Here is an 18,385-nt window from a genome sequence, read left to right on the forward strand (position 1 = left end):
TAAACGGGCTACTGGTTACCTTGAGAACTTGTTAGAACAGTTGAAAGAAATGTTGAAGTAAAAATCAAGAGATTAGTAGAAATAAGTGCCAAAGCCACATATTCTGTTGGGTTTTAAATAAACTCAAAAGCAATGCCTCATGTGTGACAGTTTTTAGTTGCAGTACGTATTTAGACAGCTTCAAAATAGAATGGCACAATAAGTGTATGAGGGATGTGTTATAGGTGTGGGGAAATGTGTATATTACAGATGAAGCAGGGAAATTCAGGGTGTTTGGTTTCTAACTCTGGAAATCGCTCTGCCTGTATGGTTTCCACTAGGGTAGGCTTTCTCAGTCTTGTTATTACGGGCATTTTGGGCTGGTTGATTCTTTGTGGTGAGGGCAGTTGGTGCATGTAGTTGTAGGATGGATAGCAGCATTCCTGGTCTTCTACCCATTAGATGCCAGTAGCGGTCCCCTTCAGCTGTAACAATGCAAAGTATTTCCACATGATGTCAAATATCTCCTGGGTCAAAATCACCACTGGTTAAGCACCAGGGGTGCTTAAAAAAGCAGATGGGTCTATTGCTCTTTTGAATTACCTGACAAATACTGCTGATCTACTGATTTTTTTCTTAAGACTTTATATTTACGATATAGATTCTTCCTGGTCTCAGGACCTTCCCTTTTTGGAAACTGCCCTCACTGATGCTGTGTTGCTGGGCTTAGAAGGTCATAATGCTGCCAGTGTTGGCTTAGCAGCACAATATACGTGGCAAAACCTCCACTCACGATTCCATTTGACTCTGCTGAGAAGAAGGGCCGAGACAGATGCCGTGGAAAGAGAGAATGCATTGCTGAGCTGGCTTAGACAGTAATTTCAAACTTCTCTATTTCTTGGGGTCTCTTTTAATTATTTTCTCTGGCATCCCTATTGATAGTCCTTAAAAAGAAATTCCTATAAAAGAAGGTTCAACAGTTTCACCAAGGGTGGCAATTAGAACAAGCTGCTTTTTCTGCCCCTTTCCTGGAACACCACTGCTCTTAAACTATTCACTGTCGGCTCATCTATTGGTTTAAGGAAACAGCCCAGTAATTCTAAAGATATTGTGATGAATATTGAGCTTCTGTACTCCTGGGAAGCATCAATGTAATAGGGCTTCTCAAATTTGGCATCTGGGATCCTGGATCAAAAGACTTAAGTAAGGAAACCAGCCTCTTTTACTTCAGCTTACTGTCTCTGAGGTGTGCTGGGGAAGAAGGCGTTACACAGTATGAAAGATACAGATTTAGCCAAAGAGAAATCACAGCACGACTATTTTGATTATTCCTTTACAAAAAGATTCATCTCAGTGTTCTGCAAGATATGTCAGGTTTATTACTTGAAAATGTTTTTTCTATACATTTATTATGTCAAGTAAAGTATATGCATTACAGGTGTGTAGCTTTTAATTATCCATTCAATCCTAAAGTGTTCTGGTTTCTGATACATATTGTGCATTATCTCTGATGATGCAAAATCTCTTGTATTGTGCACAAAGACCTGATCATGTGCTGGAGGGCTGAGGCAAGATTGTGTGCCAGGAGTAAGGAGTGATCCCTATTCTTCAAGGTTTGGTCTTTGTCTCTAAAACCAATCCCAATAACTCATCAGTTTAATTAATGGGGCAAACAAAAATTAGTGAGATTAATGATACGTTGTCAAGTAAGAACCAACTAATTAATTTTAACGTTTTTTTTTTCTGTCGGACTGAGCATCAACAATGGAGAGGACTGATTGACTTCCAAACCAAGTAAAAGTGACTTAAGAATTAATATTATTTCCATAATCTGTGCATTTTTTCTCCTCCATTACAGTTAGAAGCCAAGAGTGGATTTTATTTAAGTACTACCAGTGATGGGGCAGTACAGATCCACCTGCAGAGAGGATCATGTGCTGATGTTAGAGTTCCATATACCATCAGTCAGGTTTGCAGCCTCTCAAAGCCAGAGGCCACACAAAGGGTTGTGTTTAGTGATTTAGTACAAGGTTACAGTGGATGGAGCTGTCTAATTAGTACTCTGGAGACAGCATCGAAGGGTATTAAAGGAATACCGACGGGTGGACAGACTCAGCAGATAACCAGGTTTAGATACCATTCTAGTATATAATGATGGGATTTCAGTCTCCCAGGGGTGGCAGGGGCTTATAAGAGCAAATAATTCCCCCAGAAGAGTTGGGTACTAGATATGTTACCGAGTCAAAATTCCTGTTAATGAAAAATGGGGCAGAAAGCAAAAGGGACTTGTTGATGAATGCCAGGGTATTTAGCTGGAAATCAATTATATCTTCTCTCAAAGGTTAAATCCATTCTAGAGGCCAAGACAGGGTAAAACCTTTGAGAAGGGTAGAATGGTGGCAACTGGGATGAAGGAAATAGTACCTGAAAGCGATTTCAGTGGTCCCAACAGGAAACCAGGCCCCTGGCAGTGGAACAGAAAAGAAGAGGGCATATCTGAGAGAGGATTTGAAGGTCAATACAATGGGACTTTAAGACCAATTGAATGTGGGGTTTGAGAGGCAGGTGAGAATTGAAGATGAAGCCAAGAATGAGATAGAAGAATCATAAGGTAATCAAGTATGTTAGGTGGCACATGAAAAGGAGGATTTTGGAAGAGGAAGATGCTAAAGTTCACCTGGGACATTTTAAGTGTAAGGTTCCCACAGACTGATGAAATTTCGTTGCCTGGTAGGCAGACAGGGGGTCTGGAATGCAGGTCAGATTATATGGTGTTAATTCACGGTGCATCTGTTAAAGGCATGAGGCCAACGAGGTAGAGGAGATCAAGCAAGGAAAAAGAATGGAGCCACTTGAAGTCTCGAATAGAGCTCTGAATAACACCCTCATTTAGGAGCTGGAAGAACAAGAAGAGGTCGTGAAGGAGACTGAGAAACAGCAATCACAGAGAGTGTAGAAAGACTAGTAAAGAGCTATGTCCCAAAAGCCAAAGGAGGAAAATATTTCAAAGAGGGAGCATAGCAGTATCAAATGTTCCAGAAAGGCTGAGAAGGATTCATTCATTTGCTTAATCAACGACATGAGCTAAATGCCTGCCACGTTCTGTGTGAGGGCTTAGGAATGAGATCACAGAAGTGGCTCGTGGGTTTTCTTTAGTGGTCATCAGTGATATTTCACAGAGGATGGATATGAGTTGCAACAGTGACGGTCTGACTACAGTGGATGAAAGATGGAACCAAAGTCAGGGAAAGAGAACCGGGCTGTGTAGACTAATTTCCTGAGAAATTCGAGAGGAAGTGGTAAAGAAAAATTGCCTAATCTGTAACAAATGATTATTAGAAGTAATTATTTCACCTTTGCAGCATATCCTGTATAAATTTTATTTGGACCCATTGGCCTAAAATAGGTTTATATTAATAAAACCAGGTGCAGTAGTGGACGTGGACTCATAAGGCATGAGTTTTTTGATTTTGTTTTTTTTCTAGGAAGCTTGCAATCTGCTTATAGTGTGTGCATGTATATGTGTATATAGGAAGGAAGGTTTGTGGGCGGAGAGTCAGAAACAAGGAGAAAATATTTAATGAACATGATGAGTGTTAGTAACAACATCTAATAACAATTACTAGTTGATGAAGGGGTGGGTGCAGACCAGAGGGACTGTGTATTCAGGAGACAGGAAGACCACCATGAATGGAAATAATTCTTTGCTGTACAGAAGGGAATACTTGTGGGTCATAAAAGAAGACTAGGATTAAGAATTTCATAAAAGGAAGACAAGAGGGTAACTTCACACCATCTCTTCCAATGGAAAGTGGAGATTGTGCCACCTGCTCATCCCTACCCTAGAATGACGACTCAGAAACGAAATCTACCCTTTCAGTTCCTCACCCAGCAGTCCTCTTTTGGTTCCCAGGTAAAAGGTACATATGCTTCCCCATTCCTGTGGTGTTGGTCCTATTATCATAAAAGGTATCAAGGTATCAAATATGCAGGAAGCCTGTTACCAGACAGCAGGAGTCTTGAAAACCTCAGCCCCGTGCCAAACAACAGGAATAAAATAGGGAGAGGGAAGCCTGGTATGCCATACATAAACTTGCAAGCTCAGTGCTCTGCAGAGCAAGGAGAGGAGCAGTTGTCATTTTGATGGAGTCAGAGCCTGAATTCTAAGGTCAGGCTATAGATATTGGAATTGTACACTCATGGGCATGTCAAAACTTAGCCTACTGGGCCTTTTGTTCTGAAGGTTCACAGATGAAATTGACTTGATACATTCTCTTTGACGTTTATTAACCCCATGATTTTGTAGAATTTGAAATGGAACTGTGGCCAAATCAAGAGACCAATAGAAGTTCATCCCAAAGAACTTGTATAGATAATACTGGAAAGATACTGAATGAAAGAAGGTTACTATTTAGTGTAAGTACATGGCAGGATGTCACTATTCAGTTGCTGTTCAAAGCCACAAGACACGGGGTACATTTGATCGTTCAATATTTGCTAAAACCTTAGACAAATGGCGGATAAGAATCTTGTTTTCAAAAAAGTATTTACAAACCTAAATCCTACAATTTAAATCATCTCCCATGTGAGTTTGCACTGCCATCCCAATGTGTATTCACCTAGGTAGTGTTTCTTAAGTCACAAGTGAATCTGTTTTGTGACTAGGTATACCACCGCAAGAGAACAACAGTAATTTAAGTTTTATAGTCCTTTTATGGGACTTTTGCAAACCTGGTTTCATTTGTTCTTTGTAAGAACCCTGTGAAGTAAGTGTGGAGAATGTTTTAATTGAGCAAACTGGTAAACCCAAAGCCAGAATGGTAAACAATCTGATGATCCTCCAGTGTTAACTTGTGAGTTAGCGATTGAGCTTGAATTTGAAACTAGTCACCCAACCCCCACTTTAGTGCTGCTTTCGTTACCTGATTTACTTTAATCTGAAGACCAGACTGCAAATCAAAGTGTTGGCCAAGGCTGTAGTCTCATCACCTGAGGCCGAGTCTCCTCTTGCAAGCTTGCTGCTTGTTGGCAGAATCTAGTTCCTTGAGTTGTGGGACTGTGGTCCTCAAGCTCCTAGAGGCTGCCCACTATGTAAGGGGTTGGGAGGAAAACTTTTCCTCTCCCAGTTTGGGTCCTGTGATTGGCAGTCTGTAAAGTAATTGATGATAGATTAATAGGAGAGAAGACAGGGTTTATCTATGTGTCCACAGTGTACATGTGGGATCACTCAGTGATGAGTAACTTACTGAATAACCGGAAAGGAAAGTCTTGTATATTAAAGTTAGTCAAAGGGAGGCAGGTAGGGCTTCAGTGAGAGGGTATGGAAGGTTATATTGGGTTTTTTTATTCTAATGACCAGCTGAATTTACACAGTCTTCCCAGTCAAGAAAGTCCCTGGGAGAGAGGTCAATGGCAGCTGTATTTTCAGAAGCTCTGCTTAAGTTTAGATAAATGTTTCTTTTTGTGGCTGCTGATTGTTCAGATGTTTTCAAATTAAAGAAAGTTTCATAGCACTTTGGTATTAATCCCTTCAACTGCCATGTTGCCCTCTCTGCAACATTGCATTTTACTTAAAATTGACAGGAGAAAACCTGTTGCTGCTTGTTGTCTCGTTTTATGGCTTACCTGCTTAGGTCAGGCCTGCCTAGAATACTCTCTCTTTGGTTAGCTCAAAGCCAACCAGTTAGAGACCTTAATTACAAATGGGGGAAAAAACTTCCTTTCCGTATCCTGGAACATAATCACGAGAATGATATCCCGTCATATTCACCACATTCAAGGGGAGAGGATTACACAGGGCATCTGTACTCAGAGGATGGAGGTTTTGGGGGGCCATTCTAGAATTTTTCCTACTACAGCACCCAATAGAATGAGCAGCTAAGTCCAGTGCTATCAGAGACCATAAAATGAGATTATCATACATGTTCTTTACATTGTTGAGTTAATAAAATGGGTGATGCATGCTAGTTGGTTAGACCAGATGACATCTAAGATCATCCACCACAGTATGCAGAATGACTTAACTCCAGTTGTGCATTCAAGAAGACCTTTTAAGCCAATTTTCTTTCATTCTTCCTCTTACCTTATAGTTTTTATGCATAGAAAGTTGCACATGAACATTAAAATTTTTTTTTAATATTTATTTATTTTTGAGAGAGAGACAGACAGACAGAGTGCAAGCGGGGAAGGAGCAGAGAGAGAGGGAGACACAGAATCTGAAGCAGGCTCCAGGCTCTGAGCTGTCAGCACAGAGCTGGGTGCGAGGCTCAAACTTGTAAACCATGAGATTATGACCTGAGCCAAAGTCGGATGCTTAACCAACTGAACCACCCAGGCACCTTGCCCATGAACATTTTTAATTAATTTTTTTTCATTAAAATTTTGACTTATTTGTCTATTTATTTTGAGTATGGTTGACACACAATGTTACATGGGTGTCAGGTGTTACAACATAGTAATTCAACTCCATATATTATGCTATGCTTACCACAAGTGTAGTAAAATTCCAAGTTCTTATATTGGGCAGTTGAGTCTTTAGACCTCAAATCCTCTCATTAACCCAAAAGAGTTGTCACAGCCTGTATTTGTTAACTGTTGCTATGTAATAAATTATCCCAAAACTTAATCACTTAAAACAACACACAGTTTGTATGGGTCAGGAATCCAGGCAAGGCTTAACTGGATTCTCTGCTTCAGGTCTCTCTCGAGGCTACAAATCAAGATCCCTCCGGGGCAGGGTGTGCTTCCAATCATACTCTGTGGCTATTGACAGATTTCAAATCCTTGAGGGCTGTTCAAATCAAGGCCTTATTTCCTAGCTTGCTATTGGCTGGAGGCCATTCCCAGTTCTTTATCACATGGACCTCTCCAACGTGACAGTTTGCTTCATCAAAGTCAGCATGAGAGAAAGTAACATGATGGAAGTCACAGTCTTTGTAACCTAATCTCAGAAGTGGTATCCCATCATATTTGTGTTATTTAATTCATCAGAAGCAAGTCACTAGATTAGGCCCATACTGGGGGGTCAGGGGGTAAGGATGAATGCCAGGAGGTCAGGGATTTGGGGGGTCAATTTTAGAAGGATACCTACTGCCTAAATGAAGGGATGATGTGGCAGACTGAGGAGGAACTAGTAAAAGTGATTGTTTCAAAGAAATGAAGGGGGAAAAAAAAAAGACCTCTTCTAATCAGTTCATTTCTTCAGAGCCAGAGCAAATGAATTTGATGGTGTGGGTTCATAATGGGAGTGGCCAGCTCTTCTCTGACTAGAGAATGCAAATCAGACCCAAAATTCAGAGGCTAAGTTTAGAATCAGGGGAGCAACATTAAGTATCAGGTCCAAGGTATGAGTCTGGGGCTGTAGACAAGAAAAAGATAAGAGGTGAGGAGCCCAGAAATACTGAGCCAGTGTAGCAGCAAAATATTAGAGCAGATAAGGCAGAAAAGTTGTGGATGTAGCCAAGAACAAAGAAATAAAAAGCACTGTCTTGCTTGTGGGCAGAGCTCTCTGGTTTTTAAAGAACGAGGGCTCAGCCAGACTTTTCCTCTGTTACTGAAAGGTCATAAAATACCATTGTATTTTTGTTTTAAGTTCAAACAAATAGAAGACTTAATAGGTTAGTGAAAATGTTAAAATTGGGGAGGAAGTACTATTCCAAATGAAATCAAAAGCCATGAAGATAGTCCTTTTTTGGCCAACATTAGATTGTGTATTCTCTCCCCCCAATGCAAAGACAGTGTTTTTTATTGATTGATGATTTAATTCTCCTCTCCAAGTGATGTTTGCCTCTGCACCAAATGCTGTACATGGACCTCAGAATCACCTAGCTTAGGACAAAAAATGGTGGGGGTTTCTTCCTCTGACGGTTAGCTGTTTTTAATTTTTATTCCTAACATTCCCTTATTTTGATCTCCTAACATATTGTCCTGAAATGTCAACAAATAATTTAATCTAGAGACTAATGTCCTTTTATACGATTTTCAAAATTGGTGACTTTTTCTAGGCTTTTTTTTTTTCTAATTTGCCAGATAGCCACATGACAGAATAATGAAACCAATGTCATATTGAAAGCAAAGAACCACTCATTTCTGGAAAAAGAAATCTAGTCATATTTAAATTCCCTTTCTGCTTGCTTCCAAATATGTCTATCACAATATTACAGAAGTAGCCAATTATTTCCATCTCCCTTCTTTTCACATGCTTGGAAATTAACTTTAAAAATTTTTCAAATTTTATACATTAACCCTTATTTTGAGAGTTTAGTTTTTCATTTATACCTATTTTAATCCTAGATCATTTGATTATAGCTCTTCTTCAACTCACCTTTTTATTTCTTCCTTTAATCATGTTCTGTCTGTATACTGAGCCACAGCACAGGTTGTTTAGCCTTTTCATTTATATAGCAATTGGCTGAACAGCAACTAATAAGTTGATATGCGGCAATTTCAATCCCTGTTAAAATTTGCCAATACAGATCCAGACTGCCAGTTTTGCTTATTTAGAAAGTGCTAACATTTTCTTCCTATCCCATGTACTGAAGATAAATAGATCAGACAGTTCCAGATTAAATTAAACATGGCATTTCTGTATTTTGCAGTTACCTTTCATTGTTTAAAAAAAGCTAATAATTCTGAGGAGTTAGCTGTTCCAAATCTTAAAGGTTATCATTTGTAAGGCATTAAAGTATTCTTCAAAATATTTTCTCTAACAATTTACCAAGGTGTCTGAAGTTCATACTCTTGTTATTCCTCTGGGCTGTTTAATGCTCGACATAGATAGATGTACACATGGACATATAGATATAGATTGACATAGATATGGAATATAGATAAATATTAAAGATAATATTAAAGATAAATATTGCATCACCGAAAACAATTGCTTCAAATAGCTTATCAGGCAAAGGCCCTGAGGTGATGGATGATAAATATAAAGGGAGTATGTGTGTGTATGTGTGTGTGTGGGTGTGTGTGTGTGTTGGGTGGGAGGAGTGTAAGAAGTAGAACAAGGTGTGTCTTTTTTATTTTCAAAAGAACTAGATCAGAAATGGGGCAACAAGGTCGAAGGAAGCCTGAGTAACAGATGGGGAATGACGCGTGTGAAAAATTCAGGACATATTAATTTCATGTTACCTGTTCAGTAGGTCATGCCCAAGAATTACGGGAGGCTTTCAAAAATAAAATTAAGGGGCATCTGTGTGGCTCAGTCCATTGAAAGTCCAACTTTGGCTCAGGTCATGACCTCACGGTTGGTGAGTTTGAGCCCCGCATTGGGCTCTATGCTGTAGGCACTGAGCAGCTTTGGATCCTGTCTCCCTCTCTCCACCCTCCCCCGCTCATGCACACGTGCGTGCTCTCTCTCCCTCTCAAAAATAAATAAACATTAAAAAAATTAAAACGAAATAATTTTTCTTGATTAGATCCAACAATATTTTAAATGGCACTCTGTACTTACAGGCAAATCATGCACATGTTCATTGCTACATTTCTGGAGTTTTGATATTTGTAACAGACAAAAATAATAATAATTAAACTAAATTAGTAATAAATAATAATTAAATAAATAATAATAAAATAATACATTAAATGATTAATAATAGTTAAATACATAATAATTACATGATAATTAAAGGTTGCCCTTGTTCTTCCTAGGAAGAAATTCTTCCAAATTTGGAAGCTGACTCCAAAGAGAGCTTTCACCGTTGAGAGGAAATATTTATGAAGAAAATAGTCTATTAGTTAATTTTTTAAGTGCTGTCAGTTTTGTTAACTTATAAGAAAATCTGCTTATTCAATATGAGAAAAGTACTTGGCCTCATCCAAGTTCACCTTTGCTCAAATGAAGAGTAAGGAATGATGTTAAATGTTATCAACATTGTTCTGTCCTGTTGCTTCTTTCTCCCTGACTCTAACCTGTGACATCTTGTGCCTTCCAGACTGTATGAGGTAGCAATTCATATGTTGATCATCTGTCCGTGAAAAGGGCTTCTTTATTCGTTGACACAAGCTCTCAACAATTAAAATCAACTCCTAATGAACGGAAAGGGCAAGATCATAGACAAAGTATTTGGAAACCAGTGAATCCCCATAAATTCCACTTTATAAGTGGTCACTTATGCCACCTATATGGAAAGTCAATCCTAATGAATACATTAAATTCTTTGTTGGCAGAAGTAGAAGGTGATCATTTGTATTTAAAATACTGATCAGAAGGAATTTTTAAGTCATTTTATAATCAGTTTGGTCTGTTGAAGTGCTGTGTGTACTGTACAGGCTATAAAAAGGGACTGCCTAAAACATGAGACTGAACTGAGGAAAATATTACTTATTATTTCCTTTGGTTCATTTGAGGGAGAGAGATGGACATTATAAGAGGGAAAGAAGTTGGGGAGAGCAAAAGACTGAACTATAACCACATTATGCCTTGTTATTCTTCTAGGATCTCATGATTCCTTCAGCTTCTACATTGATGAAGCCTCTCCAGTAGGGCCTGAACAGCCAGAAACCGTCCAGAATTTTGTCTCTGTGTTTGGAACCGTAGCCAAAAAGCTGATGCGGAAATGGTTAGCCACTCAAACAATGAACTTTACTGGTCAGCTAGGAGCTGGGATCCGTTATTTTGATCTTCGAATTTCCACCAAGCCCAGGGACCCCGACAATGAACTCTACTTTGCTCATGGTTTGTTCAGTGCCAAAGTCAATGAAGGCCTTGAGGAGATTAATGCATTCCTCACAGATCACCATAAGGAGGTAGTATTCTTGGACTTCAACCATTTTTATGGGATGCAGAAATATCACCATGAAAAACTGGTCCAAATGCTGAAAGACATCTATGGAAACAAGATGTGCCCAGCGATTTTTGCCCAGGAAGTTAGTCTAAAGTACCTGTGGGAGAAAGACTATCAAGTGCTGGTCTTCTACCATAGTCCAGTGGCTCTGGAAGTGCCCTTTCTCTGGCCTGGGCAGATGATGCCAGCACCCTGGGCCAACACCACAGACCCGGAAAAACTGATCCAGTTTCTTCAGGCATCCATCACGGAGAGAAGAAAGAAAGGCTCATTTTTTATATCTCAGGTGGTACTGACCCCCAAAGCTAGCACTGTGGTCAAAGGAGTGGCCAGTGGCCTCAGAGAAACGATCACAGAAAGGTAAGTGTCTTAAGGTATCGAGAAAAAGTCTTAAGGAATTTAACCCAAATTCATAGAGCTAGTAACTGACAGAGCTAAAATTTATACTCATGTGTATTAATATCCTAGGGCTGCCACACAACATACCACAAACTGGGTGCCTTAAAACAGAAGAAACTTACGATCTCTCAGTTGCAGAGGCTAGACATCTGGCATCAAGGTTTCAGCAAGGTCAACTCCATCTGATAGCTTTGAGGGAGAATCTTCTCCATGCCTCCCCACTAACTTCTGGTGATGGTTGACAAGCCAATGTCTTGGCTTATAGATACACCATTCCAATCTCTGCCTCCATCTTCACATGGTGTTCTCCCCATGTATCTTTCTCTTCTCTTCTTATAAGGACACCAGTCATATTGGATTAGGGTCCACCCTAATTATATCATCTTAATTATGTCTGCAAACACCTTATTTCCAGATAAGCCTCAGTTATGAGTACAGGGGATTAAGACTTCAATGTATTTTTTTCTAGGACACAGATCAATGCATAGCACCATGCATTTTGACTCCATGTCCAGTTATATTTTCATAGCACTCCTTTTCACATTTATATAGAACTTTACAGATTACAAAGCCTTTTCTCTATTTCTTGTGGCCTTGTTTTATATACCTAATTCCATTTGATCTGCACAATAATCCTAGGAAGTAGATAAAAAGTGAGGTTTAGAGAAGTGAAATGTTTTGCGTAAGGCCAATTGGACAATGAAGGAGGAAACCAAGACTCAAATTCTATGCTTCTCACACCATATTCTATTCCTTTATGCTATACCATAAGCAAGGGCCACTCTCCAGAGCATGGGTTTCCATTTGGCAAGCCCAGCCATACATGTTAGGGTGGTGCTTACTTGTGAAGTATAATTTAAGCAATCACCAAAGATCTCTAGCTCTTTCCCATCGGTATGATACAATATGTAGAATTGTACATATTGTTTATTCTTTTCAGTTAAAGTATCAAACAAAGCAAATATTGTCTGAAGAGAAACTACAATTCTTACCAGACCTTATCTTAAACTTTACTTGATATTTTGAATTATGGTAAGGAGATAGAGCATACATATTTTGCTCAAGGTCTTTGTAGGAAAAGACAAGGAGACAAGGAGAAAAGATTAGGAGATGAAATCGTATGGATGGCCTCATAGCATAGCATGTAGAGTAGGGAATGGCAGGAGGTGAAGCTTGCAGTGGGGCAGGAACACACTTGTAAGAAAGCCTTTAGCCAGGCTAAAGAAAGAATTTCATCTTATGAACAACGGGGAGCTAGAAAATTGTATTTAGTGGCATAGTGACTTGACCGGATCTGCATTCTAGATAGATAATTGGTGTAGCATGGAGGCAGAGGATTGGAGAGAGTGGACAGTGAAGAGGTGCTCGGAACTATTTCAGCAAGGTAACGCAAGCTAAACTGAGGAAATGAGAAAACACAGAAGGGGATGGTATCCCACAGCAAAAATTAGAATTATTTGACTATTTAGATATGTGGTGTGAACAAGAGAAAAGAGTTAGGGGTAAAGTTTCTTCTTGAGAAGTGGAATGAGTGATGCAGACATTTACAGAATCAGGAAACAAAGACTTAGGGAGGAGGTGGGGAAGCTACAGCCAAGGTTATGATAAGTTTAAAGTATGAGTAAAGCATCCGGTGGATGTGGCCAATTGATCATTAGGAATATAAACCAATTCAAGTGGCAAATTATTGGCATTTTTTGGCAGTGAAAGCCACAAGCTATTTGAGTTGAGGCGTTCCTCCATACAGAATTGTAACTTCCTTCTGTTATTCAGATATTAGCTGAGATCTCCTATTCTTTAAAATTTTAATGTGATCCCCAGCTCTTCATTGTATACCCTATGCAAGTATAACGCCTTCCCTAGGATTTCTGCCAATGTCTAGATTTCTTACATTCCTATGATATGAATGCTTGCTTCTTCTGGTTTATATCATTTTATGGGTTGATTGTCCCATGTGTATTTTCCATGACCCTGTAGAACCTTAAACTTGCTTCTTGCTCAATTTCTACAATGGTTTTTAGATTTTACTGAGGATTTGAGACAACAGGTTTGGTTTTATAATTATAATAATACAATTAATTTTAAATTGAACTTTAGACTTGTCTATAAGTACAAATATTCTGGCCCAGGATATCTTCCCCAGATGACGTCTATATCACTTTAACCCCATGCTCAAGTCTTATGGCTAAACCCTCTCCTCCACCTCCTTCTCCTTTTCTTTTTCTCATCTCTTTTCTTTCCCTAGGCACACATTGTCTTGGAGATTCCACACTCTCCTCTAGATTATTATGCCAAACTATTCTCCTCATTTCTGGCCCTAAGGCCCAGCTAGTCCCATCAGACTGTGTTTAATAGCACCATCTTCTACAACAGTTCATTGTTTTGGTAAATAACAACTTACCACTTCTCTTACATCCTTAAAAATGAGAGAGTTCTAGTGTATACACATAAGAATGTGTTGTTCTTAACTACACCCCACAAAGGCCCCAGATTTTGAGAAGTCCCTGAGGACCCATTAGAGGTAGGGAAGGCAGGAGGGGACTGGGAATCAACCAATTACAACATTCTTTATTCTCACTACGTCTTTAATGAAGGAAGCTTCATCTCTAAATTTTACATATTGGGCATGAAAGGAGTCTTCCCTTTCTTTCTTTACCTTCTGTTGCCTCGTTCTATATTTAGGAAAAGACTTTCCCATCTAATATGCCTGCTTTGAATTTGGCCAAGAACCATACCCTGCTTTTACCTGTGTAAGGAATAGCCTTTGGGAAGTCAGGAAGAAAAATCCACTCAAGGTATAGATGACTTTCATTTTTTTCTCTTACAGGATTTCATGCAGTTAGGTCTTTGCAAGTTATAAGTTGAATTGCTCTTTGGTTACTTATGCTATAGTACAGTATTAGTAAAGTAGGATTTGTGGAAAAAAGATCAAATAAGTTAGGAAAGTGCTGAAAATTAGATATCTGCTTAAGTCTCTCAAAAGATTCACAATCTTTATAGCATGTAAAAGTCACTAACAAGCATTTTAACGAAGAATTCTGTTTAAACTGAACTAATACAATGTTTTGCAAACACTTAATATTTTCTCAGATAGCACTTATTAACAGCCCATAAAATTAATTTTGAAAAACTGTCCTCAGTCATCTGCTCTAATTCAGAACTTTTCACTTGCCTCTGGCTTACATATCTGGAATAGTAAAGCTGTGTCACTGAAAAAGGTGGAAGAAAGGGGTGCCTGGGTGGCTCAGTTGGTTAAGCACCCCAGTCTTGATTTCAGCTCAGGTCAGGATCTCATGTTCCGAAGACCAAATCCTGCCTCAGGCTCTGCACAGGTGCCTGGTTGGGATTCTCTCTCTCCCACTCTCTCTCTCTGTCCCACCCACCACTTGCTCTCTCTCTCTCTCTCTCTCTCTCAAAAAATAAATTAAAAAAACTTAAAAAAGAAAAGGGGGAAGAAAAATTTAAAAAGTAGAAATGCAGACCCTGTAGGTAGAATCAACTTTTTTCCTCTCTAGGACTATGCAAATTACTTGCAAATGATTTGCAAATATATCTGAACCTGGCCATTATGAACAGAGTTTGTCTCAGAAGTACTAGAAAGACCTCCTTGTAAACAAATTGGAATGCCTGTATGCTGCGTATGGTATTCATGTAAAGCTCTGGTTTTGTTTTTATTTGACATATTTCAGCCTTCTGTGTGAGGCTTATAGGAAAAGGTCATTCATTGTCAGTCCTTAGATAGTTCCTTGCAAAGTTAATTTACTTACCTCTGAAAGTCATCAAAAGAATACTTGACTTCCCAAAGACATAGTGCTTCTTTTTTCTCAAGTGATAAAGCCCATGAAGACTTTTTGCCATTTTCTTCTTGCTATTGTGCACAAACGTACTCATTCAGAAAGTCCTACATTAACACCAAAAGATGTAATGAGACTCTCCTTTGCCACCAAAGAAGCCGCTAGGCAATTTTAAGATCTTCCTGGACCTTAGGTATTTTCACCTGCAAAGTTTGGAGTTTGAACTAGATTATTTCCAAGACACTTTCCAGTTCTAAAATCCTACAGTTCTAAGATCCTGCATGTGACTAGTTTCTCTATAATGTTTTATGGCATCTAATATTTGGACTAACAAAACTGTGAGCACATGCACTTAGAAAACAGTGTTTGAAGGTGTAGGTGGCTTTTAGGACAACTCAACTCAGGTAGGGTAGCTTTCAATCTGGCCACTGGTTCCAAATATTGCAGATGCATTTTCCACATTTTAGTAACGCCAAAAGACACAGATTTTTATTTCTTAAAGACCTATTTTTAATTTATTTTTCAAACACCAGCTTTTGCACCTCACCCCCACGGAATTCACACGTTCTTAAAAAGAAGGTGTGCGACTTGAGTCAAGTCCTTCTCTAATTCATGGAAGTTTATTAAATTATAGGTTTTGTTAGTTTAAAAAAATCAGTTAGACCACCTGTTGGAATATTTAAGGAGCAATACGTCTTTGCAAGTAAATTGATGCTGAATTAATTGAGACAAGGTTTATACAGGCCAGTAATTTAGATGATGACGATGATGGTGGTGATAATGATTATGATCATCATTATCATCTATTTTAAGTGTTCCACATCTGTTTAATACTGTGCTAACTGCCCTGCCCATTTTCCCTCATCATCACAGTCATTGTTTGGAGGATGAAGTAAAATATTCAGCATGTAATTGGTTGTTGGCTGACTGTGAATAAGCACCAATGTCACCCAGCTGGGAAAATGAAGGCTCCTGTATTGGTTGAGCCCACATTATGTACCAGGCACTGTACTAAGTGCTTTGCATGAATTTATCCATGTAATCTTCCCTCCAGCCTTGCAAGGTAAGTATTATTAAATACATTAGAGTTGAAAAACTGAGGATAAGAAATGTCTAGTACCTTGCTCAAAACTCTCATATTGGTTTAGCAAAACCAGGATTATTATTTGGATTTGTTTGACTCCAAGTTCCATGCCTACTCCTGCAAACTAGGTAAAATTCACGTTTCTTAGCAGTGGGTACATATAATATGTTATCTGTCATCTTGGAGGGCAGAGTCAGGTCTAGGGGTTTGGCAGGGAAACGTATGCTGCATTTGGGGTAGGCAAAGCTAATGAGAAGAGTAGATTTGAAATGTTTTGGTTTCAGCTCAGGTCATGATCTCAGGGTTCGTGAGTTCGAGCCCCATGTCGACTCTGCGCCGGCAGTGCAGGGCCTGCTTGAAATTCTCTCCCTCTCCCTTGCTCTCTCTGGCCCTCCTCCATGCTCTCTCTCACTCTCAAAATAAATAAATAAACTTAAAAAAAAAAAAAGTGAACCGAGGTAGAATGCTGTCATGGGGACTCTCATGGAAGCACCACTATTAAATAACAGAAAAGAAGGGAAAATTTAAAGGTGACTTGGTTTCCACCTCCTTGCCTTGTGCCTCGATTGCCCATTTGACTGTTTCCGTTGAGTAAGGAAATTGAGGCCAGAGGTATGCTAAGCGATTGTCCGAAGAAACAGAAGTAACTGGCAGCAAATATGGGATTAAAATCCAGGTCTTTTGGCTTGCAGGCAGAATTTTGTCCTCTACACCTTAGGGAAGGATGAGGACAGAGGATGGACAAGAAGGCTAGGAAAAGTCAGAGACCATCAGACTGCAGGGACCAACATGGAAGGGTCAACCGGCTCTCTATCTGCATCGTGCGCAACATAACAAGGTGCCCTGGAACCTTGACCAGAGAGGATCAGACGTCAGACCTGGGGGTGGGCCATCAATTTTGTGCAGGGCTGACCTTTCATGGGCTCTCTTTCTGCCTCGTGAACACAATAAACTCTAATATTTCCATCTTATGGGGACATACCCCAGTTCACAACCATACCTCAAACAATATTTCTGCTGCCCGATTTACTCTGTTGTTGCCTGGACCCAGCAGGTGTGGGGCTGGACTCTGGGAAGTTGTTCACCTGTGGCACCATCACCTTAGCAGCTTCAGGGAGCTCACGAAGGGTGGAGACTCAGAATGGTTCAAAGGCAGCTCAGGGTGACATGAGAAAGCACCAATCTCCATGAAGAGCAACTTTCTGGCTCTGCCCTATCCCACCCCCCACCCCGCCACCCCTGCCATGCCCCAATAGGTCAGTGCACTGGGGGGACAGCTGATAATGGATTAGTCTCTTCAGGAAAAGGGAAAGTGGCCTCCTCAGGAGACACATGCCTAAAGAGAAAGAATGTCAAGGAGACCATGGAAGATCGGCATTAGAATAATCATTGTTTGTAAGATGCTTTCATCATAAGGTTTAATTTCTTCAACATATACTTATGGAGGCCTCATTTGTTCAACAGGTATTATTCTTGATATGCAATTTAAGAAACTGAAGGTCAGAAAAACTAAATAATTTGTTCAAGTGGGGCTTGACCAGTGCTAGGATCAATTCAGAATCTAGGTCTTTTGAACCATTAGAAAGAGGAGTCTGGCTTGTAAATAAGATGGAAGCTCCAGACAAATGGGGCCATGCGTAAGAAGCGTTCATGAAAATGCAAATTCCTGTGTGCTTTCCCAGAGGCTCTGATTCATGAGCCTGTGGCTCAGAGTTTTCAATTTCTAACAGCCTCCAGGTGAGTCCTTCTTTGAGCAACACTGCTCCCCTCTGTAGGCAAGCTGCACCTCAACCCCCACCCCAGCCACAGATGAACTTGGTTTCAAGAAACCTGGAAAGAAGATGTCCAGATGGCCAACAGGCACATGAAAAGATGCTCAATGTCACTCCTCATCAGGGAAATACAAATCAAAACCACACTCAGATACCACCTCACACCAGTCAGAGTGGCTAAAATGAACAAATCAGGAGACTATAGATACTGGCGAGGATGTGGAGAAACAGGAACCCTCTTGCACTGTTGGTGGGAATGCAAACTGGTGCAGCCACTCTGGAAAACAGTGTGGAGGTTCCTCAAAAAATTAAAAATAGATCTACCCTATGACCCAGCAATAGCACTACAGGAATTTACCCAAGGGATACAGGAGTGCTGATGCATAGGGGCACTTGTACCCCAATGTTTATAGCAGCACTTTCCACAATAACCAAATTATGGAAAGAGCTTAAATGTCCATCAACTGATGAATGGATAAAGAAATTGTAGTTTATATACACAATGGAATACTACATGGCAATGAGAATGAATGAAATCTGGCCTTCTGTAGCAATGTAGATGGAACTGGA

At 39.7% G+C, this 18,385-nt stretch overlaps 1 protein-coding gene across 8 annotated transcripts in view; it reads left to right on the forward strand.

The window, feature by feature from the left end:
- The window catches only part of PLCXD3 (phosphatidylinositol specific phospholipase C X domain containing 3), a 228,505-nt gene that overhangs the window by 161,967 nt on the left and 48,153 nt on the right, over positions 1-18,385 (forward strand). For 6 of the 8 annotated variants that reach the window (XM_053201107.1, XM_053201112.1, XM_053201100.1 and 3 more), the window contains one exon: positions 10,418-11,126. In XM_053201107.1, coding sequence (XP_053057082.1) covers positions 10,531-11,126 — 596 coding nt within the window. In that variant the 5' untranslated portion in view covers positions 10,418-10,530. Of the gene's footprint in view, positions 1-10,417; positions 11,127-15,832; positions 16,023-16,735; positions 17,709-18,385 lie in introns of those variants that run through there. The other 2 variants (XR_008289609.1, XM_027075961.2) reach the window with 2 other exon arrangements.

The sequence above is a fragment of the Acinonyx jubatus genome, chromosome A1 (genome assembly GCF_027475565.1).
Source record: "Acinonyx jubatus isolate Ajub_Pintada_27869175 chromosome A1, VMU_Ajub_asm_v1.0, whole genome shotgun sequence".
In the NCBI taxonomy this organism is placed as follows: Eukaryota; Metazoa; Chordata; class Mammalia; order Carnivora; family Felidae; genus Acinonyx; species Acinonyx jubatus.